The 23,206-nt window shown below is 50.3% G+C and overlaps 1 protein-coding gene across 2 annotated transcripts in view; it reads right to left on the reverse strand.

Annotated features, from left to right (window-relative positions):
- LOC134984190 (zinc finger protein 271-like) overlaps positions 1–22,466 on the reverse strand; it is a 38,423-nt gene extending 15,957 nt beyond the window's left edge. For both annotated transcript variants that reach the window (XM_063949819.1, XM_063949818.1), the window contains exons 1-4: positions 22,326–22,466; positions 12,526–12,604; positions 12,310–12,407; positions 11,464–12,151 (exon numbers count right to left, since the gene is read on the reverse strand). In XM_063949819.1, the coding sequence (XP_063805889.1) occupies positions 11,464–12,151; positions 12,310–12,407; positions 12,526–12,559 (820 nt within the window). In that variant the 5' untranslated portion in view covers positions 12,560–12,604; positions 22,326–22,466. The remainder of the gene's footprint in view (positions 1–11,463; positions 12,152–12,309; positions 12,408–12,525; positions 12,605–22,325) is intronic.
- Positions 22,467–23,206: the final 740 nt, after the last annotated feature.

A 23,206-nucleotide genomic window follows, 5' to 3' on the forward strand; every position in this document is an offset into this window, starting at 1 on the left:
TTGCCGGGATCAAGTCCCGGATTGGATTGTGTATATGTCTCCACCTTGTCGACACTGGAGTCAGACTCCGTGTCGACATCTGTGTCTGCCATCTGAGAGAGCGGGCGTTTTTGAGCCCCTGATGGCCTTTGAGACGCCTGGGCAGGCGCGGGCTGCGAAGCCGGCTGTCCCACAGCTGTTACGTCATCCACCCTTTTATGTAAGGAGTTGACACTGTCGGTTAATACCTTTTACCTCTCTATCCACTCTGGTGTCGGCCCCACAGGGGGCGACATCACATATATCGGCCTCTGTTCCGTCACCATATAAGCCTCCTCATTCAACATGTCGACACAGCCGTACCGACACACCGCAGACACACAGGGAATGCTCTAAACGAGGACAGGACCCACAAAAGCCCTTTGGGGGGACAGAGTGAGAGTATGCCAGCACACACCAGAGCGCTATATACTGCAGGGACTAACTGAGTTATGTCCCCTATAGCTTTATATCTATATATATATATAATGTATACTGCGCCTAAATTTAGTGCCCCCTCTCTCTTTTTTTAACCCTTGTAGACTGCAGGGGAGAGCCAGGGAGCTTCCCTCCAACGGAGCTGTGAGGGAAAATGGCGCCAGTGTGCTGAGGAGATAGGCTCCGCCCCTTTTTCGCGGCCTATTCTCCCGTTTTTTATGGACTTCTGGCAGGGGTATTTACCTCATATATAGCCCCTGGGGCTATATATTGAGGTATTTTTGCCAGCCAAGGTGTTTTTATTGCTGCCTCAGGGCGCCCCCCCCCAGCGCCCTGCACCCTCAGTGACCGGAGTATGAAGTGTGTGAGAGGAGCAATGGCGCACAGCTGCAGTGCTGTGCGCTACCTTGGTGAAGACTGAGTCTTCATGCCGCCGATTTTCCGGACCATCTTCTTGCTTCTGGCTCTGTAAGGGGGACGGCGGCGCAGCTCCGGGACCGAACATCAAGGCTGGGCCTGCGGTCGATCCCTCTGGAGCTAATGGTGTCCAGTAGCCTAAGAAGCCCAATCCGGCTGCAAGCAGGCGAGTTCGCTTCTTCTCCCCTTAGTCCCTCGCTGCAGTGAGCCTGTTGCCAGCAGGTCTCACTGAAAAGAACAAATTCTAAGACTATAACTTTCTAAGAGCTCAGGAGAGCCCCTAGTGTGCATCCAACCTCGGCCGGGCACGAAATCTAACTGAGGCTTGGAGGAGGGTCATAGTGGGAGGAGCCAGTGCACACCAGGTAGTCTAAGATCTTTCTAGAGTGCCCAGCCTCCTTCGGAGCCCGCTATTCCCCATGGTCCTTACGGAGTTCCCAGCATCCACTAGGACGTTAGAGAAACTATGGCTGTTGTACACTCTATTTCCAATACTGATATTATCAGGCATAGGTGATATTTAACCAATTGTACCTACCTCCCATACGTATAAATAATATATTTCACACGGAAATATGGGTGTGAATTTGGTTTATTAAATGGATGTTAGTGTTTTTGTTTTGTGGTGTAGTATTTTAATGATGGATTAAAGGTTATATTTTAGACTACATTGTTCAATGAGTGCCCCCCAAAAAACAAGAGTTCCTTTCTTCTTCTGTCTGTTAAATGTATATCAACTCTCAGGGGTGCACTTCCACATAAGTTAATTGCCATACCATTTTATAGGGTTAATATCACGTTATATTACTGTGCTACATTTATTTGCTGGTTGTTTCAACTATATTATTTTGTTTATAAGACCTGTGCTCTGGTCTCTTTTCCCTTTCCCCCCCTTCATTTGGTTACAGGCGCTGCAGACTGACTGGGAGATGAATGACACAGTACACAGACCATCATACACAGATTCCCCCTCTGGTAAATCATTGGCACATGCTCTGCATGAGGCAGGAGCGTCCACAGACTTACTGCCCTTCTTATTAGACATTATACCAAATGCAGCAATAGAGCGGTTTAGTACGATGAAGCCAGACAGAGTATAATACCTGCGAATAAATCCAATGATATGTGACTGAGTCCCCAGTACACAACACCTGCAAATAAATCTGGTATTATGTGGACTGAGTACACAGTAGAATACACGCAATGGGTAAATACTGTGACGCACTGTATAAATGACCCTGACGCACCTCGTCCCTTAGGGTACAGAATAAAGTGATAGATATATCTGGGAAACACTGAAAGTGAAACCACACAGCAGATACAGGCACACACAGTTACTCTTGCAATATAGAAAATTATTATGATAATAAAACTGCACTGAACTAATAATTATATATATATATATATATATATATATATATATATATATATATATATATATACATAAACAGACAGCGGTCTTGCACTCCAGGTGAACGCAGCGGTGCCCGCACAAATAACGTAGAATAGGAATCTAGAGGTGCGGCACTCCGCGAATAACCAGTTAAGGAGACAGCGGCGCCCAGCGTCTAAGTCAGGGAGTGAGGGAGTGTGTGAGACAGCTCCAGGGTGGGAAATCTATGTGGAGATGGCGCCCTGGGCCGGATAAGGGGCTACGGGATCAGTACTAAATGCCGCCGGTCGGAATACCGGCGGTCGAAAATAAGAATTTACTTACCGATAATTCTATTTCTCGTAGTCCGTAGTGGATGCTGGGGACTCCGTCAGGACCATGGGGAATAGCGGGCTCCGCAGGAGACAGGGCACATCTAAAAAAGCTTTTAGGTCACATGGTGTGTACTGGCTCCTCCCCCTATGACCCCCCTCCAAGCCTCAGTTAGGTACTGTGCCCGGACGAGCGTACACAATAAGGAAGGATCTTGAATCCCGGGTAAGACTCATACCAGCCACACCAATCACACCGTACAACTTGTGATCTGAACCCAGTTAACAGTATGATAACAAAACGAAGTAGCCTCTGAAAAGATGGCTCACAACAATAATAACCCGATTTTTGTAACAATAATTATGTACAAGCATTGCAGACAATCCGCACTTGGGATGGGCGCCCAGCATCCACTACGGACTACGAGAAATAGAATTATCGGTAAGTAAATTCTTATTTTCTCTAACGTCCTAGTGGATGCTGGGGACTCCGTCAGGACCATGGGGATTATACCAAAGCTCCCAAACGGGCGGGAGAGTGCGGATGACTCTGCAGCACCGAATGAGAGAACTCCAGGTCCTCCTTAGCCAGAGTATCAAAATTTGTAAAATTTTACAAACGTGTTCTCCCCTGACCACGTAGCTGCTCGGCAAAGTTGTAATGCCGAGACTCCTCGGGCAGCCGCCCAGGATGAGCCCACCTTCCTTGTGGAATGGGCATCTACATATTTCGGCTGTGGCAGGCCTGCCACAGAATGTGCAAACTGAATTGTACTACAAATCCAGCGTGCAATAGACTGCTTAGAAGCAGGAGCACCCAGCTTGTTGGGTGCATACAATATAAACAGCAAGTCAGACTTTCTGACTCCAGCCGTCCTAACTATATATATATATATATATATATATATATATATGAAACGAAATAGAGGAGATGGCGCCAAGGGAGTTATATCAACGCCCTACCTAAAAACGGACCCTTACAGTACTCTCCGGATAAATTACATCAGATAACAAATACTAACATAAAAATTTATTAAAACAACATATGAACCCGACACAAATGTTCATAAGTATACAGAGTTGATACATTTACATTTGTCGCACAATTTGAACAATCAGTTTGTAGTGATGAGGAAAAAGCGTAGATATATCACTACGATTTCCTCCTTCTCCTTATTGTAGATTCGGAGGTAACATCAGATAATAGATAGATAAATAACCCAACGCGTTTCGTCTTGTTCCAAGACTTCATCAGGGGTAAAATCTCTTCATTTCAGAACATATTGTCAGCACATAAAAGGTCATTCAAAGATGTATGAACAACGTTTTAATATTTCAATGGGACTTGATTGATACAGCGGGGACCATACCTCATATATCATCAGCTTGAGTCTGACATTCAGATATTCGAATATGGGGAAGATTCATATGTGTATAGAATCTAACTGGTTCGCAAGCATAAGGAACCTCGTCGGTCAGCAGCTTGAACCGGACACTCAGAGACTCAGGAGTGAAGGCAATTCAAATGGGAATAATGTCTAACCAATTTAGAACACGTGGTAGACCCTCCAGTGGTGCAGTGCTGACAGCCAAGTCTCTGTATAATTCTTGTCATATATATATATATATATATATATATATATATGGGCCCTGACAACGTCTAGTAACTTGGAGTCCTCCAAGTCCCTAGTAGCCGCAGGCACCACAACAGGTTGTTTCAGGTGAAAACGCTGACACCCCTTTAGGAAGAAACTGGAGACGAGTCCCAGTTCTGCCCTGTTCAAATGGAAATTTTTAATATGGGCTTTTGTAAGACAAAGCCGCCCATTCTGACAATCACCTGGCCGAGGCCAGGGCTAACAACATGGTCACTTCCCATGTGAGATATTGGTCAACAGCATGGTCACTTTCCCTGTGAGATATTTCAAATCCACAGATTTGAGCGGTTCAAACCAATATGATTTTAAAGAATCCCAACACTATGTTGAGATCTCACGGTGCCCCTAGAGGCACAAAAAAGCTGTATATGCAATACACCCTTTACAAACTGGACTTCAGGAACTGAAGTCAATTCTTTCTGGAAGAAAATCTACAGGGCCGAAATTTAAATGTTAATGAACCCCAATTTGAGGCCCAAAACACTCCTGTTTTCAGGAAGTGTAGAAATCGACCTAGTTGAATTTCCGTCGTGGAGCCTTCCTGGCCTCACCCACGCAACATATTTTCACCACATGTGGTGATGACGTTGTGCGGTCACCTCCTTCCTGGCTTTGACCAGGGTAGGTATGACCTCTTATGGAATGCCTTTTCCCTTCAGGATCCGGCATTCAACCGCCATGCCGTCAAACGCAGCCGCGGTAAGTCTTGGAATAGACATGGTACTTGCTGAAGCAAGTCCCTTCTTAGCTCCCCAGGCCCTTAGTCCTCTGTGAGCATTTCTTGAAGTTCCGGGTACCAAGTCCCTCTTGGCCAATCCGGAGCCACTAGTATAGTTCATACTCCTCTATGTCTTATAATTCTCAATACCTTGTTTATGAGAAACAGAGGAGGGAACACATACACTGACTGGTACACCCACGGTGTTACCAGAACATCCACAGCTATCGCCTGAAGGTCTCATGACCTGGCGGAATACCTGTCCCGTTTTTTGTTCGGGCGGGACGCCATCATGTCCACCTTTGGTCTTTGCCAACGGTCCACAATCATGTTGAAAAACTTCCCTATGAAGTTTCCACTCTCCCGGGTGGAGGTCATGCCTGCTGAGGAAGTCTGCTTCCCAGTCGTCCACTCCCGGAAAGAACACTGCTGACAGTGCTATCACATGATTTTCCGCCTAGCGAAAAATCCTTGCAGTTTTGTCACTGCCCTCCTGCTTCTTGTGCCGCCCTTTCTGTTTACGTGGGCGACTGCCGTGATGTTATCCCACTGGATCAATACCGGCTGACCTTGAAGCAGAGGTCTAGCTAAGTTTAGAGCATTATAAATTTGCTCTAAGCTTATTTATGCGGAGAGAATTCTCCAGACTTAATCACACTTCCCTGGAAATTTTTTCCCTGTGTGACTGTTCCCCAGCCTCTCAGGCTGGCCTCCGTGGTCACCGGCATCCAATCTTGAATGCCGAATCTGCGGCCCTCTAGAAGATGAGCACTCTGTAATCACCACAGGAGAGACACCCTTGTCCTTGGATATAGGGTTATCCACTGATGCATCTGAGGATGCGATCCGGACCATTTGTCCAGCAGATCCCACTGAAGAGTTCTTGCTGGAAATCTGCCGAATGGAATTGCTTCGTAATAAGCTACCATTTTTACCAGGACTCTTGTGCAATGATGCACTGACACTTTTCCTGGTTTTAGGAGGATCCCGAATAGCTCGGATAACTCCCTGGCTTTCTCCACTGGGAGAAACACGTTTTTCTGGACTGTGTCCAGAATCATCCCTAGGAACAGTAGACGTGTCGTCGGGAAAAGCTGCGATTTTGGAATATTTAGAATCCACTCGTGCTGTCGTAGAACTACTTAAGATAGTGCTACTCCGACCTCCAACTGTTCTCTGGACCTTGCCCTTATCAGGAAAGCGTCCATGTTTCTTTTAAGAAAAATCATCATTCCGGCCATTACCTTGGTAAAGACCCGGGGCGCCGTGGACAATCCAAACGGCAGCGTCTGAACTGATAGTGACAGTTCTGTACCAGGAACCTGAAGTACCCTTGGTGAGAAGGGCAAATTTGGACCTGTAGGTAAGCGTCCCTGATATCCAGTGACACCATATCGTCCCCTTCTTCCTGGTTCGCTATCACTGCTCCGAGTGACTCCATCTTGATTTGAACGCTTGTATGTAAGTGTTCAAATATTTCAGATCTCACCGAGCCGGTTGGCTTCAGTACCACAATATAGTGTGGAATAATACCCCTTCCTTGTTGTAAGAAGGGTACTTTGATTATCACCTGCTGGGAATACAGCCTGTGAATTGTGTGAGGGGGAGACGTCTCGAATTTCCCATGTACACCTGGGATATTACATGTAGGATCCCGGAGTTCCCTTGCGAGTGTTGCTGAAACTCTTGAGATGACCCCCTACCGCACCTGAGTCCGCTTGTACGGCCCCAGCGTTATGCTGCGGACTTGGCAGAAGCCGTGAGGAGCTTCTGTTCCTGGGAATGAGCTGCTTGCTGCAGTCTTCTTCCCTTTCCTCTACCCCTGGGCAGATATGACTGGCCTTTGCCCGCCTGCCCGTATGGGGACGAAAGGACTGAGACTGAAAAGACTGTGTCCTTTTCTGCCAATATGTGACTCGGGGTAACAAAAGGTGGATTTTTCAGCTGTTGCCATGGCCACCAGGTCCAATGGACCGCCCCTTTATACGGCAATACTTCCATATGCCGTCTGGAATCTGCCTCACCTGACCACTGTCGTGTCTTCGTCTGGCAGATATGTACATCACATTTACTCTTGATGCCAGAATGCACATATGCCTCTGCGCATCACGCATATATAGAAATGCATCCTTAAAATGCTCTATAGACAATAAAATCCTGTCCCTGTCAAGGGTATCAAAATTTTCAGTCAGGAAATCCGACCAAGCCCCCTCAGCGCTGCACATCCAGGCTGAGGCGATTGCTGGTCGTAGTATAACACCAGTATGTGTGTATATACTGTTATGATATTTTCCAGCTTCCTATCAGCTGGCTCCTTGAGGGCGGCCGTATCTAGAAACGGTAACGCCATGTTTTTTATAAGCGTGTGAGCGCCTTATCCACCCTAAGGTGTGTTTTCCAACTCGCCCTTACTTCTGGCGGGAAAAGGGTATACCGCCCATAACTTTCTATCGGAGGAACCCCACGTATCATCACACACTTCATTTAATTTATCTGATTCAGGCAAAACTACAAGTAGTTTATTCCCACCCTACAAAATACCCTTATTTGTGGTACTTGTGGTATCAGAAATATGTAACACCTCCTTCATTGCCCTTAACATGTAACTTGTGGCCCTAAAGGAAAAGTACGTTTGTTTCTTCACCGTCGACACTGGGGTCAGTGTCCGTGTCAGTGTCTGTCGACCGACTGAGGTAAATGGGCGTTTTTACAAGCCCCTGACGGTGTCTGAGACGCCTGGACCGATACTAATTTGTCCGCCGGCTGTCTCATGTCGTCAACCGGCTTGCAGCGTGTTGACATTATCACGTAATTCCATAAGTAAGCCATCCATTCCGGTGTCGACTCCCTAGAGAGTGACATCACCATTACAGGCAATTTTCTCCGTCTCCTCACCAACATTTTCCTCATACATGTCGACACACCCGTACCGACCTACAGCACACACACAGGGAATGCTCTGATAGAGGACAGGACCCACTAGCCCTTTGGGGAGACAGAGGGAGAGTTTGCCAGCACACACCAAAAGCGCCATAATGTATATAACAACCCTAGAAGGTGTTGTTTCTATATATGCGCTCTTAATATATAATTATATCGCCAATTTATGCCCCCCTTCTCTTTAACCCTGTTTCTGTAGTGCAGGGGAGAGTGGGAGCCTTCCTCACCAGCGGAGCTGGTCAGGAAAATGGCGCTGAGTGCTGAGGAGAATAAGCTCCGCCCCTTTCTCAGCGGGCTTTTCTCCCGGTTATTAGGAAAACTGGCCTGGGTTAAATACATACATATAGCCTTAATGGCTATATGTGATGTATTTATTTGCCTCTAAGGTAATCTATATTGCTGCCCAGGGCGCCCCCAGCAGCGCCCTGCACCCTCCGTGACCGAGATCAGTGAGCCGTGTAGCAACAATGGCGCACAGCTGCAGTGCTGTGCGCTACCTTCATGAAGACTGAGGAGTCTTCTGCCGCCTGTTTCCGGACCTCCGTTCTGCCGTTCTTCAGCGTCTGTAAGGGGGATCGGCGGCGCGGCTCCGGGACGAACCCCAGGCTGACCTGTGTTCCGACTCCCTCTGGAGCTCAGTGTCCAGTAGCCTAAGACTTCAATCCTCCTGCACGCAGGTGAGTTGCAAGTCTCTCCCCTAAGTCCCTCGTTGCAGTGATCCTGTCGCCAGCAGGAATCACTGATTAGAAACCTAAAAAAAACTTTTCTAAACAGCTCTTTAAGAGAGCCACCTAGATTGCACCCTCTCGGACGGGCACAAAAACCTAACTGAGGCTTGGAGGGGGGTCATAGGGGGAGGAGCCAGTACACACCATGTGACCTAAAAGCTTTTTTAGATGTGCCCTGTCTCCTGCGGAGCCCGCTATTCCCCATGGTCCTGACGGAGTCCCCAGCATCCACTAGGACGTTAGAGAAATACCGACGCCGGAATCCTGACCACACAATCCCGACAGGGGTGGCGAGCGGAACGCAGCCCCTTGCGGGCTTGCTTCGCTCGCCACGCTGCGGGCACGGTGCCTCGCTACGCTCGGCACACTATTATATTCTCCCTCTATGGGTGTCGTGGACACCCACGGAGGGAGAATATGTCGGGATTGTGACGGTCGGGATTCCGGCGTCGGTATTTCGACCGCCGGGATTCCGGCCGGCGGCATCTTGACCGCATCCCGGGGCTACAGGTCAAGCACCGGTTCCCCTATTCTGGACTTCCACCACCGGTACTACAGAGACTTATTAAATGAGACGTTAATACACCCGACCTGTACTCTTACGCCCTGGCGGTCTAGTGGGGTCCATGTTCGGTAACAGTGTCCACGCCAGCACCGCGACCCTTCTCCCTAGGTCGTGGACGGAACGTGATTTAATGGTGGGCCCCGCCTGGAGGACCCTCTAACCTCCTCCCCATAGCAGCCACGTGATCCAGGAGAGCGGTCTGCGACCGTGTGCCTAAAGCCGTAGCGTCTCCGCTGCAAGTACTCAGGAACAGGCCGCGGGAGTATGTAACGCCACTTGGGAGGTGATGGAGCTGCAGCGCTGAAGTGTCTCCATGACATACAGAGCTGACAGCCCAGTTGAAGAAATCTTCTTAGAAAAGCTTTTCAGGGCTGCCCAGTGCAATCCTCCTGTTAGTGACCTGCTGCTGCAGGCACCAACTCAAAACTGAGCTCTCAGTGCCTGAAGGCGGGGTTATAGAGGAGGCCCCATGCATCCTGGGACAGCCTAAAGCTTTAGCCTGTTGGTGCCTCTGGAACAAGATACACTCTACACCCCGATGTTTCCCCTGTGGAAACCAATGTATCCTGCTGAAGAAATAAATGCTTATACTTTTTAATATGTCCTGTGTCAGTCTCCATATTTATCACATTGTGTACCAGAACCTGGTGACTTGAATTTTTCTACCGACAGCAATTTCATGGTCTGATCACACCCCTCTGATAGGGTCCTGGTCGCCTTTTCCCGCTACTCCTCCTTTACCACCTTGGAGATTGCAGGATTATATATTAATGGATGCTGAAGGCACCAGAATTTTGCAAGAGGCCCTGTCCTCCTCCTTAGACGTGAACGTGAAGATACTTCCATTAGGAACCATTGGTGTGCCCTTAAGGCCATGGATCAGAAGCCAGAGAAGGGCGTCATCCAAGTGCCAGGGGACAGGTAATCAGCAGGGAATGTGCAGGATCCTCAATGCTGGTTCCCATACACAAGCTCAATAAATGTATTATATACCTAAGGCGACGGTAGCAAGACTCAGATGCTGCCAACTCAGTAATAGGAGCCGTTCATTAGCCAATTCCCTGAGGCCGGCTGTTACAGGAGCATGTGGATACATGACAGGGACTGTATCAGATATTTCCTAAGCATTGTGTCACATGGCATGAGGAACCCCGAACCTCCACCCCAGCAAGCAGCCGCACCATGCCAGAAATAAGTGGTTTATATATAGACTGGCGTGTGCTAATAGTGACACTCTCAGGGCATGTAATACCATAGGCAGAGGTACTGCTAGCACACAGTGACATGATGTGAGGGGGAGAGCAGGAGTATAATAGGGGCTGATGGCTCCTGATGTATGAGATACACCAGAGAGTGTGGGGAGGAGACTGGTCAGATCTCTGGACTGGTAACACACAGCGACATGATGTGAGGGGGAGAGCAGGAGTATAATAGGGGCTGATGTCTCCTGATGTATGAGATACACCAGAGTGTGTGAGAAGGAGACTGGTCAGATCTCTGGGCTGGTAACACACAGTGACATGATGTGAGGGGGAGAGCAGGAGTATAATAGGGGCTGAAGGCTCCTGATGTATGAGATACACCAGAGAGTGTGGGGAGGAGACTGGTCAGATCTCTGGGCTGGTAACACACTGTGACATGATGTGAGGAGGAGAGCAGGAGTATAATAGGGGCTGATGCCTCCTGATGTATGAGATACACCAGAGAGTGTGGGGAGGAGACTGGTCAGATCTCTGGGCTGGTGACACACAGTGACATGATGTGAGGAGGAGAGCAGGAGTATAATAGGGGCTGATGGCTCCTGATGTATGAGATACACCAGAGAGTGTGGGGAGGAGACTGGTCAGATCTCTGGGCTGGTAACACAGTGACATGATGTGAGGGGGAGAGCAGGAGTATAATAGGGGCTGATGTCTCCTGATGTATGAGATATACCAGAGAGTGTGGGGAGGAGACTGGTCAGATCTCTGGGCTGGTAACACACAGTGACATGATGTGAGGGGGAGAGCAGGAGTATAATAGGGACTGATGGATCCTAATATATGAGATACACCAGAGAGTGTAGGGAGGAGACTGGTCAGATCTCTGGGCTGGTAACACACAGTGACATGATGTGAGGGGAGAGCAGGAGTATAATAGGGGCTGATGGCTCCTCCATTGGACAGATACATTTCCCTCATTAGTCTGTACTGACAGAGGAGGGTGTAGGATAAGAGATTGCTGTAGTGACTGAGCAAGGAGAATATGTGACTTCTGTAATAAGTGTTTATTACTCACCTGTGCTGATATCTGTAGGGATCTCCTCCTCCTTACACTGCTGATCACCCCTCACATACGTCTCTTCTTCTCCCTCTGTATCTTCTACCTTTATATCAGTCACATACATCTCTTCTTCTCCCTCTATATCTTCTGCCTTTATATCAGTCACATACGTCTCTTCTCCTCCCTCTATATCTTCTGCCTTCATATCAGTCACATACGTCTCTTCTTCTCCCTCTATATCTTCTGCCTTTATATCAGTCACATACGTCTCTTCTTCTCCCTCTGTATCTTCTGCCTTTATATCAGTCACATACGTCTCTTCTTCTCCCTCTATATCTTCTGCCTTTATATCAGTCACATACGTCTCTTCTTCTCCCTCTGTATCTTCTGCCTTTATATCAGTCACATACGTCTCTTCTTCTCCCTCTATATCTTCTGCCTTTATATCAGTCACATACGTCTCTTCTTCTCCCTCTATATCTTCTGCCTTTATATCAGTCACATACATCTCTTCTTCTCCCTCTATATCTTCTGCCTGTATATCAGTCACATACGTCTCTTCTTCTCCCTCTATATCTTCTGCCTTCATATCAGTCACATACGTCTCTTCTTCTCCCTCTATATCTTCTGCCTTTATATCAGTCACATACGTCTCTTCTTCTCCCTCTATATCTTCTGTTTTAATATCAGACAGACGTTTAACCTAAAAATAAAAAATAAACACTATAATGACATTTACATACAGTCAGATTAAACTTAGGTGAAACAGTATAATATCAGTGTATAAGAGACACAGTTCCTCTACAGATCATATAGTGACAGTCACTTTGGTATATTGGCGAGACCCTAAATCCCACCTACCTGATCCTCCTGTGGGATCCTGTGATTCTCCTCTGTACAATCCTGGGAATACAGAGGACGGGGACATCTCTCTGGGGTATCTCTGTTACTGGGTCCATCTGTAGGAGACACACAGTGACTGAGTACAGTGTATATATGTGATTATCAGGTGATGTGTGTATATAGGGGCCCCCATACCTGCTCCCCCCTGTACAATACATGACAGTCTCCTCTTACCCAGTGATGTGAGGGGCCGGTGATACTCCATCATCACGTCCTTGTACAGACCCCTGTGTTCCTCTATATACTCCCCCTCCTGCATGGAGACATAGACAGTGACATCCCGACACCTTATATTTATTTATTTATTAGCAGTTTCTTATATGGTGCAGCATATTCCGTTGCGCTTTACAATTAGAGCAACAGTAATAGAACAAAACTGGGTAAAAACAGACAGACAGATATAGAGGTAGGAAGGCCCTGCTCGCAAGCTTACAATCTATAGGGAAATAGGCATGTATACACAAGGATAGATGCTACCTGTTGCATAATGGTCCACCAGATTGATAGGTTCTTAATGGGTTGTATGATGATACCCCGCAATGTTGGCCAAGTGCCAGAGGGTGTGAGAGTAAAGAAAGACAAGATATGTGATGTTATGTGTACTATACAGAGAGGATGTAGATAGATAGGGAATCACTGAAGGTTATGTGGGTGGGTCTGGAATTTGGTAGGCTTGTCTGAAGAGGTGAGTTTTCAGGGAACGTTTAAAGGTTTGGAGACTAGAGGCGAGTCTTACTGTGCGTGGGAGGGCATTCCACAGAGTGGGTGAAGCCCGGATAAAGTCCTGTAATTTTGAGTGTGAACAAGCAATGCGTGTGGATGAGAGACGTAGATCTTGTGAAGAGCAAAGAGGTCGGGTTGGGAGATATTATGAGATAAGTGAAGTGATGTACGTTGGTGTAGTTTGGTTAATGGCCTTGTATGTGAGTAAAAGTATTTTATATTGAATACGGTAGAATACCGGTAACCAGTGGAGGGACTGACAGAGCGGATCTGCAGACGATGAACGTCTGGCGAGGAAGATTAGCATTGCAGCAGCATTCAGAATGGATTGTAGTGGTGAGAGCCTATGTTTGGGAAGACCGGTCAGGAGACTATTACAATAATCAATGCAGGAGATAATGAGAGCGTGGATTAGAGTGTTTGCTGTGTCTTGTGTAAGGTATGGTCGTATTTTGGATATGTTTTTTTAGATGTATGTAACATGATCTTGAGACAGAGTGAATGTGGGGAACAAAGGACAGATCAGAGTCAGGGATGACACCTAGGCAGTGAGCTTGTGGTGTAGGGATTGATTTTTGAGTTCTCAACAGTGATAGAGATATCAGGCTGGTACCTACTATTGGCTGGTGGAAATATAATTCATTCTGTATGGTGTGTGTATGGTATGTGTGGTGTTGATGAATCCCAAAAGTCGCTTGCCTAAGCACAGCACGGTAGAAGGGGGAAGGCGGAGCTTGGTGACGCTGGGTGTACCCTGGACAGCTGGCAAACGGAGCTAGGTTTCGCCTAGCCCTGCAGGTCACCAGATATAGCGGTCATTGAGGTAGATGTTTATTTGCCAAAGTTAGTTCTGAAAAGAACTCAGCAATACAGCAGATGTTTACAGCAGAGTCAGTGCTCGCAAAAACGCGCTATGGCGAGTATTTTACCCAATTATTGATGGTGGGGACTCAAAATTAAAAAACCACAGGGTCCCTCAGGACGCGCTCTGACCAGCAGCGCTGTCAGTCAGTTTTCGTCTCCAGAGCAGAGGGAGGAACTTGGAAGGGGAGGAGACCATCGAGAGTATGAACACTCCCGCCTGCCCTCACTGTCTGCTCTGCGCGCACACCGCCCCCTCTCCTGCCGGCACCTCCCACTTAGCCTCACCGGCCCCACCCCCTTCTGTCTGCACCGTGTCTGTTTGTATGTGCGCAGGCAGTGGCAGTGTCCGCCCTGTACTCCATGGCAGGGGGTGGAAAAGTCTGCTACTAAGCGCCGGGGTCATTACCGGCCAGCGGGAGGCGGCACAGCAGGGTAGTCTAAAATCCGCAGGCCGATGTTCTGTAATGCAGGGACGGCCGAGCCTCTGCCTGCCCACAGGTCCACTCTCTGTTTGTGTGCTGGATCCCTGGAGGTGGCTGCACCGTTCATAGCGTCCTCCTGGCTGCGCGATTGCGGTGACTGACAGTGTGCTCTGTGGTCATGCCTCCTCCTTGTTCTGTGACATTAGATAAGTTGTTCTGAGGGAGCAGAATACGTGTTGTGTGACAAATGAAACCCCCTACACATTACACTGTGTTCCTGCAAACATTGCTGTTGTAGTGTCTTTACCGTAACTATCACCGATGTAACATAGTACTGCTCACCTAGAAATCTAAGTGCTTTTTATGTTATTTTAGTCAAAGCATATTATCAATGTACATTACTATGTCCTATCTTCTGAAAGATGGATTATTTGTATACAGTAAGTGTTCTACCTGGCGCAATGTGTGTAACGTGCTCTACCTGGTGCAATGTGTGTAAGGTGCTCTACCTGGCGCAATGTGTGTAAGGTGCTCTGCCTGGCGCAATGTGTGTAAGGTGCTCTACCTGGCGCAATGTGTGTAACGTGCTCTACCTGGCGCAATGTGTGTAACGTGCTCTACCTGGCGCAATGTGTGTAACGTGCTCTACCTGGCGCAATGTGTGTAACGTGCTCTACCTGCTGCAATGTGTGTAACGTGCTCTACCTGCTGCAATGTGTGTAACGTGCTCTACCTGGTGCAATGTGTGTAAGGTGCTCTACCTGGCGCAATGTGTGTAAGGTGCTCTGCCTGGCGCAATGTGTGTAACGTGCTCTGCCTGGCGCAATGTGTGTAACGTGCTCTGCCTGGCGCAATGTGTGTAACGTGCTCTACCTGGCGCAATGTGTGTAACGTGCTCTACCTGGTGCAATGTGTGTAACGAGCTCTACCTGGTGCTATGTGTGTAACGAGCTCTACCTGGTGCAATGTGTGTAACGAGCTCTACCTGGTGCAATGTGTGTAACGAGCTCTACCTGCTGCAATGTGTATAACGTGCTCTACCTGCTGCAATGTGTATAACGTGCTCTACCTGCTGCAATGTGTGTAACGTGCTCTACCAGGTGCAATGTGTGTAACGTGCTCTACCTGGTGCAATGTGTGTAACGTGCTCTACCTGGTGCAATGTGTGTAACGTGCTCTACCTGCTGCAATGTGTGTAACGTGCTCTACCTGCTGCAATGTGTGTAACGTGCTCTACCTGCTGCAATGTGTGTAACGTGCTCTACCTGCTGCAATGTGTGTAACGTGCTCTACCTGCTGCAATGTGTGTAACGTGCTCTACCTGCTGCAATGTGTGTAACGTGCTCTACCTGCTGCAATGTGTGTAACGTGCTCTACCTGCTGCAATGTGTGTAACGTGCTCTACCTGCTGCAATGTGTGTAACGTGCTCTACCTGCTGCAATGTGTGTAACGTGCTCTACCTGCTGCAATGTGTGTAACGTGCTCTACCTGCTGCAATGTGTGTAACGTGCTCTGCCTGCTGCAATGTGTGTAACGTGCTCTACCTGGTGCAATGTGTGTAACGTGCTCTACCTGGTGCAATGTGTGTAACGTGCTCTACCTGGTGCAATGTGTGTAACGTGCTCTACCTGGTGCAATGTGTGTAACGTGCTCTACCTGATGCAATGTGTATAACGTGCTCTACCTGATGCAATGTGTATAACGTGCTCTACCTGATGCAATGTGTATAACGTGCTCTACCTGGCGCAAAGTGTATAACGTGCTCTACCTGGCGCAAAGTGTATAACGTGCTCTACCTGGTGCAATGTGTATAACGTGCTCTACCTGGTGCAATGTGTATAACGTGCTCTACCTGGTACAATGTGTATAACGTGCTCTACCTGCTGCAATGTGTATAACGTGCTCTACCTGCTGCAATGTGTGTAACGTGCTCTACCTGGTGCAATGTGTATAACGTGCTCTACCTGGTGCAATGTGTATAACGTGCTCTACCTGCTGCAATGTGTATAACGTGCTCTACCTGGTGCAATGTGTGTAACGTGCTCTACCTGCTGCAATGTGTATAACGTGCTCTACCTGCTGCAATGTGTGTAACGTGCTCTACCTGGCGCAATGTGTATAACGTTCTCTACCTGCTGCAATATGTATAACGTGCTCTACCTGCTGCAATGTGTATAACGTGCTCTACCTGCTGCAATGTGTATAACGTGTTCTACCTGGTGCAATGTGTATAACGTGCTCTACCTGGTGCAATGTGTATAACGTGTTCTACCTGGTGCAATGTGTATAACGTGCTCTACCTGGTGCAATGTGTATAACGTGTTCTACCTGGTGCAATGTGTATAACGTGCTCTACCTGCTGCAATGTGTGTAACGTGCTCTACCTGCTGCAATGTGTATAACGTGTTCTACCTGGTGCAATGTGTATAACGTGCTCTACCTGCTGCAATGTGTATAACGTGCTCTACCTGGCGCAATGTGTATAACGTTCTCTACCTGCTGCAATATGTATAACGTGCTCTACCTGGCGCAATGTGTATAACGTGCTCTACCTGCTGCAATGTGTATAACGTGCTCTACCTGGTGCAATGTGTATAACGTGCTCTACCTGGCGCAATGTGTATAACGTGCTCTACCTGGCGCAATGTGTATAACGTGCTCTAACTGGCGCAATGTGTATAACGTGCTCTACCTGCTGCAATGTGTATAACGTGCTCTACCTGCTGCAATGTGTATAACGTGCTCTACCTGCTGCAATGTGTATAACGTGCTCTACCTGCTGCAATGTGTGTAACGTGCTCTACCTGCTGCAATGTGTATAACGTGCTCTGCCTGGTGCAATGTGTATAACGTGCTCTACCTGGCGCAATGTGTATAACGTGCTCTACCTGGTGCAATGTGTATAACGTGCTCTACCTGCTGCAATGTGTATAACGTGCTCTACCTGGTGCAATGTGTGTAACGTGCTCTACCTGCTGCAATGTGTATAACGTGCTCTACCTGCTGCAATGTGTGTAACGTGCTCTACCTGGTGCAATGTGTATAACGTGCTCTACCTGGTGCAATGTGTATAACGTGCTCTACCTGGTGCAGTGTGTATAACGTTCTCTACCTGGTGCAATGTGTATAACGTGCTCTACCTGGTGCAATGTGTATAACGTGCTCTACCTGCTGCAATGTGTATAACGTGTTCTACCTGCTGCAATGTGTATAACGTGCTCTACCTGCTGCAATGTGTATAACGTGCTCTACCTGCTGCAATGTGTGTAACGTGCTCCACCTGCTGCAATGTGTATAACGTGCTCTACCTGGTGCAATGTGTATAACGTTCTCTACCTGCTGCAATGTGTATAACGTGCTCTACCTGCTGCAATGTGTATAACGTGCTCTACCTGGTGCAATGTGTATAACGTGCTCTACCTGGCGCAATGTGTATAACGTGCTCTACCTGGCGCAATGTGTATAACGTGCTCTACCTGGTGCAATGTGTGTAACGTGCTCTACCTGGTGCAATGTGTATAACGTGCTCTACCTGGTGCAATGTGTATAACGTGCTCTACCTGGTGCAGTGTGTGTAACGTGCTCTACCTGCTGCAATGTGTGTAACGTGCTCTACCTGGTGCAATGTGTGTAACATGCTCTACCTGCTGCAATGTGTATAACGTGCTCTACCTGCTGCAATGTGTATAACGTGCTCTACCTGCTGCAATGTGTGTAACGTGCTCTACCTGCTGCAATGTGTATAACGTGCTCTACCTGCTGCAATGTGTATAACGTGCTCTACCTGCTGCAATGTGTATAACGTGCTCTACCTGGTGCAATGTGTGTAACGTGCTCATTCCGTTTTTGGGGAAAAGGACAGGGGGAATCCAACAGCCTGCACAGTAATGGATTCCCCCCTTCAGGGACACACAACCAACTAAGTGCATTTCACTTTAAAATACATTAAATACACTTCTGTTACATATACTCTGTGTCCTGCCACAGGCTCCACCTACCCAGGCACTGCAGCTGGGGGGGGGGGGACCTGCTATCCCCAGCTCAGTGCTTCATATCATAATATATATTATTACAGTTATATACATTGTTATTTTGCTTTACTGTGCTCAGCGCTGGACTCCGCTTAGCCCTGCAGCCTGGCTGCTAGAGCTCTCCCAGTGCTGGAGGTATGGGGCTGGCTTCCCCCGTCCTCCTGCCTGCCTATACCCGCAGCCTGACACCGGGGTCCAGGGAGCTGGCTCTCCCTGTCCCCCCAGTGCAGCACTCACTCAGTGGCCTCGCCTCAGCACGTTGGAGGTGCTCTGGGCTGCGGTGTACCCCCCTTCCTGAAACCCAGCAGCTCCGGACGCTCGACCCGGCCGCCGCAGCTATGCATCTCTGAGGCCTCCCGGACCCAAGCGATCAACATCCTACTCACTCCCCGCCGCATAGGGAGCCGGCTAGCCCGGTCCCCGTGAGCAGCGCACCCTGGGCAGCAGTGTCTCCTTCTCCTTCTAAAACCCGGCAGCTTGGCTGCTGCGGCTTCCTGACTCCGGCAGCGCTGATGCTGGGGTCGCCGGGAGAAGAGCGCCCGGTCCCCAGCCGCCGACCTCCAAGACCCTCTCGCCGCCAGCGCAGCACACGAGGAGGCAGAGGTCCCGGACTCCCAGCCGCTGCGCCGGACGACAACAGCAGCCTCCTCCTTCTCTCCCGGCGCACACACACAGCTTAGTGCCGCAGTCGCCGGAGAGGTCCAGGACCGCGGCGCAGACAATTATATATTTTAAAAACATTTTTAAATACACGGCGCCTAGCGCCCATAACATTTCAAATATGGCGCCCAGCGCCAGGGTTCATTCAAAAAGTGTCACCAAGCGCCCATTGTCCTGAAGATGGCGCCAGACACTTAAGGGTTAACGCCTTCAGTGCCGCAGTCGCCATTACACATGTGGCTGGTGGGTGTCTCCGGCCACAGCTCCTATCACACTGTCCTCCCCGCCGCCAGCACAACGGGAGCCAGCAGTCCAGCAACCCCCTCCTCCCCCGCATTACTGGGGGTTTACACACACTGCCGCGGCCGACAGCAAAGTCCAGGACCGCGGCACAGCAATTTAAATAAATTTTTTTTACATATTTAAAAACTCAGCAGGAGAGGGGGTATTAGGTGAGGTTGGGGGAATTAGGAGAATGTCAGGAGCAGCAGGTGAGGGGGTATTAGGAGAATGTCAGGGGCAGCAGGTGAGGGGGTATTAGGAGAATGTCAGGGGCAGCAGGTGAGGGGGTATTAGGAGAATGTCAGGGGCAGCAGGTGAGGGGGTATTAGAATGTCAGGGGCAGCAGGTGAGGGGGTATTAGGAGAATGTAGGGGCTGGTGAGGGGGCATTAGGAGAGGATGGGGGCCGGAGAGGGGGTATAAGGAGAGGTTGGGGCAGGAGAGGGGGTAGTAGGAGAGGATGGAGGCAGGAAAAAGGGTATTAGGAGAGGTTGGGGGTAGGAGAGGGGATATTAGGAGATGATGGGGACAGGAGAGGGGGTAAAAGGAGATGATGGGGATAGGAGAGGGGGTATTAGGAGATGATGGGGACAGGAGAGGGGGTATTAGGAGAGGATGGGGACAGGAGAGGTGGTATTAGGAGAGGATGGGGACAGGAGAGGTGGTATTAGGAGGTTGGGGGCAGGAGAGGGGGTATTAGGAGAGGTTGGGGGCAGGAGAGGGGGTATTAGGAGAGGTTGGGGGCAGGAGAGGGGGTATTAGGAGAGGATGGGGACTGGAGAGGGGGTATTAGGAGAGGATGGGGACTGGAGAGGGGGTATTAGGAGAGGATGGGGGCAGGAGAGGGGGTCTTAGGAGAGGATGGGGGCAGGAGAGGGGGTATTAGAAGAGGATGGGGGCAGGAGAGGGGGTATTAGGAGAGGATGGGGCAGGAGAGGGGGTATTAGGAGAGGATGGGGGCAGGAGAGGGGGTATTAGGAGAGGTTGGGGACAGGAGTGGGGGTATTAGGAGAGGATGGGGACTGGAGAGGGAGTATTAGGAGAGGATGGGGCAGGAGAGGGGGTATTAGGAGAGGATGGGGGCAGGAGAGGGGGTATTAGGAGAGGATGGGGGCAGGAGAGGGGGTATTAGGAGAGGTTGGGGACAGGAGAGGGGGTATTAGGAGAGGATGGGGCAGGAGAGGGGTAGGAGAGGATGGGGGCAGGAGAGGGGGTAGTTGAAGAGGATGGGGGCAGGAGAGGGGGTAGTAGAAGAGGATGGGGGCAGGAGAGGGGGTATTAGGAGAGGATGGGGGCAGGAGAGGGGTATTAGGAGAGGATGGGGGCAGGAGAGGGGGTATTAGGAGAGGATGGGGGCAGGAGAGGGGTATTAGGAGAGGATGGGGGCAGGAGAGGGGGTATTAGGAGAGGTTGGGGGAGGAGAGGGGGTATTAGGAGAGGTTGGGGGCAGGAGAGGGGGTATTAGGAGAGGTTGGGGGCAGGAGAGGGGGTATTAGGAGAGGTTGGGGGCAGGAGAGGGGTATTAGGAGAGGTTGGGGGAGGAGAGGGGGTATTAGGAGAGGATGGGGGCAGGAGAGGGGGTATTAGGAGAGGTTGGGGGCAGGAGAGGGGGTATTAGGAGAGGTTGGGGGCAGGAGAGGGGGTATTAGGAGAGGTTGGGGGCAGTAGAGGGCGTATTAGGTAAGGATGGGGGCAGGAGAGGGGGTATTAGGAGAGGTTGGGGGCAGGAGAGGGGGTATTAGGAGAGGTTGGGGCAGGAGACAGGTGGGATGAGAGGACATTACCTGGAGGATGAGGCGGCAGGAGAGATCACACCGTGGAAAGAGGAATGCGTACCGGAAGTGGGCGGGGCGGTATTTCCGAGTCACCGTCAGCAAAGCGCATGGGATTATGGGTAGTGACTACTACGGTAACTCAGCAACCAGGAGCAGCCCCGCCCACTCACTGCCCATAGGCCGCAGCTTACAGTCACTGTTACACCCAGCCCCGCCCTCTCTCCCTCTCATAGGACGCGATGCCGCGTCACTCATTTACCTCCTGCCCACCCACTCACTGCCCATAGGCCGCAGCTTCCAGTCAGTTACACCCAGCCCCGCCCTCTCTCCCTCTCATAGGAGGCGATGTCCCGTCACTCAACTTCTTCCAGTCCCGCCCACAGGGCGCAGCCTCCCGTCTCTCAGCCTTCATTAGCCCCGGCTCCCTGTATACATCATCGCTAGCTCAGACTAAGCCAACATGGCGGCGCCCATAGGGAGCCGGGAACATGGCGCCTGCCCCGTCCAGATGCTGTGATGTGTGTATAATAATAATAATAATAATGGGTGATGTATGGTCACAGCTGCTGTGTTACTGACCAGGCTGCAGCCACCTAGGCTGGGGGCAGGAGAGGGGGTATTAGGAGAGGTTGGGGGCAGGAGAAGGGGTATTAGGTGAGGTTGGGGGCAGGAGAGGGGGTATTAGGTGAGGTTGGGGGCAGGAGAGGGGGTATTAGGTGAGGTTGGGGGCAGGAGAGGGGGTATTAGGTGAGGTTGGGGGCAGGAGAGGGGGTATTAGGTGAGGTTGGGAGCAGGAGAGGGGGTATTAGGTGAGGTTGGGGGCAGGAGAGGGGGTATTAGGAGAGGTTGGGGGCAGGAGAGGGGGTATTAGGAGAGGTTGGGGGTGGAGAAGGGGTATTAGGAGAGGTTGGGGGCAGGAGAGGGGGTATTAGGAGAGAATGGGGCAGGAGAGGGGGTATTAGGAGAGGTTGGGGGCAGGAGAGGGGGTATTAGGAGAGGTTGGGGCAGGAGAGGGGGTATTAGGAGAGGATGGGGGCAGGAGAGGGGGTATTAGGAGAGGTTGGGGCAGGAGAGGGGGTATTAGGAGAGGTTGGGGGCAGGAGAGGGGGTATTAGGAGAGGTTGGGGCAGGAGAGGGGGTATTAGGAGAGGTTGGGGCAGGAGATGGGGTAATAGGAGAGGTTGGGGCAGGAGACAGGTGGGATGAGAGGACATTACCTGGAGGATGACGCAGCAGGAGAGATCACATCATGGACGGAGGAATGTGTAGCGGAAGTGGGCGGGGCGGTATTTCCAAGTAATCGTCAGCACAGCGCACGGGATTATGGGTAGTGACTTTCACAGTCACTCAGCGACCAGGATTAGCCCCGCCCACTCACTGCCCATAGGCCGTAGCATCTCGTCACTCAACCACCCTTCCTGCCCCGCCCACTATCCCGCCCATTGTCCGCCGTATCTTATTACTCTCCAGCCGATAGGCCAGGGCCACGCCCACCCTCCAACTCATAGGCTGTAGCCTTCAGTCACTGTCCCTCCCAGCCCCGCCCTCTCATAGGCCTCGATGATCCGTCACTCAACTTCCTCCAGCCCCTCCCACAGGTCTCTTCCTCCCGTCTCTCAGCCATCATTAGCCCCGCCTACTCTCTGGCCCCGGCTCCCTGTATACGTCATTATCAGCGCTAGCTCAGACTAAGCCAGCATGGCGGCGCCCATAGGGGGCCGGGAACATGGCGCCTGCCCCGTCCTGATGCTGTGATGTGTGTATAATAATAATGGGTGATGTATGGTCACAGCTGCTGTGTTACTGACCGGGCTGCAGCCACCTAGGCTTCATATCCCAGCACACACAGTGCCAGCCATGGTGGAGAGCCAGTGTGGGACTGGGGGGTGATGGGCCCATGGGGGGAATGTAGTGACAGGGGCCCATGGGGGGATGTAGTGACAGGGGCCCATGGGGGGAATGTAGTGACAGGGGCCCATGGGCGGGGAATGTAGTGACAGGGGCCCATGGGGGGAATGTAGTGACAGGGGCCCATGGGCGGGGAATGTAGTGATAGGGGCCCATGGGGAGGATGTAGTGACAGGGGCCCATGGGGGGA

This window comes from Pseudophryne corroboree (assembly GCF_028390025.1).
Source record: "Pseudophryne corroboree isolate aPseCor3 chromosome 3 unlocalized genomic scaffold, aPseCor3.hap2 SUPER_3_unloc_4, whole genome shotgun sequence".
Classification (NCBI taxonomy): domain Eukaryota; kingdom Metazoa; phylum Chordata; class Amphibia; order Anura; family Myobatrachidae; genus Pseudophryne; species Pseudophryne corroboree.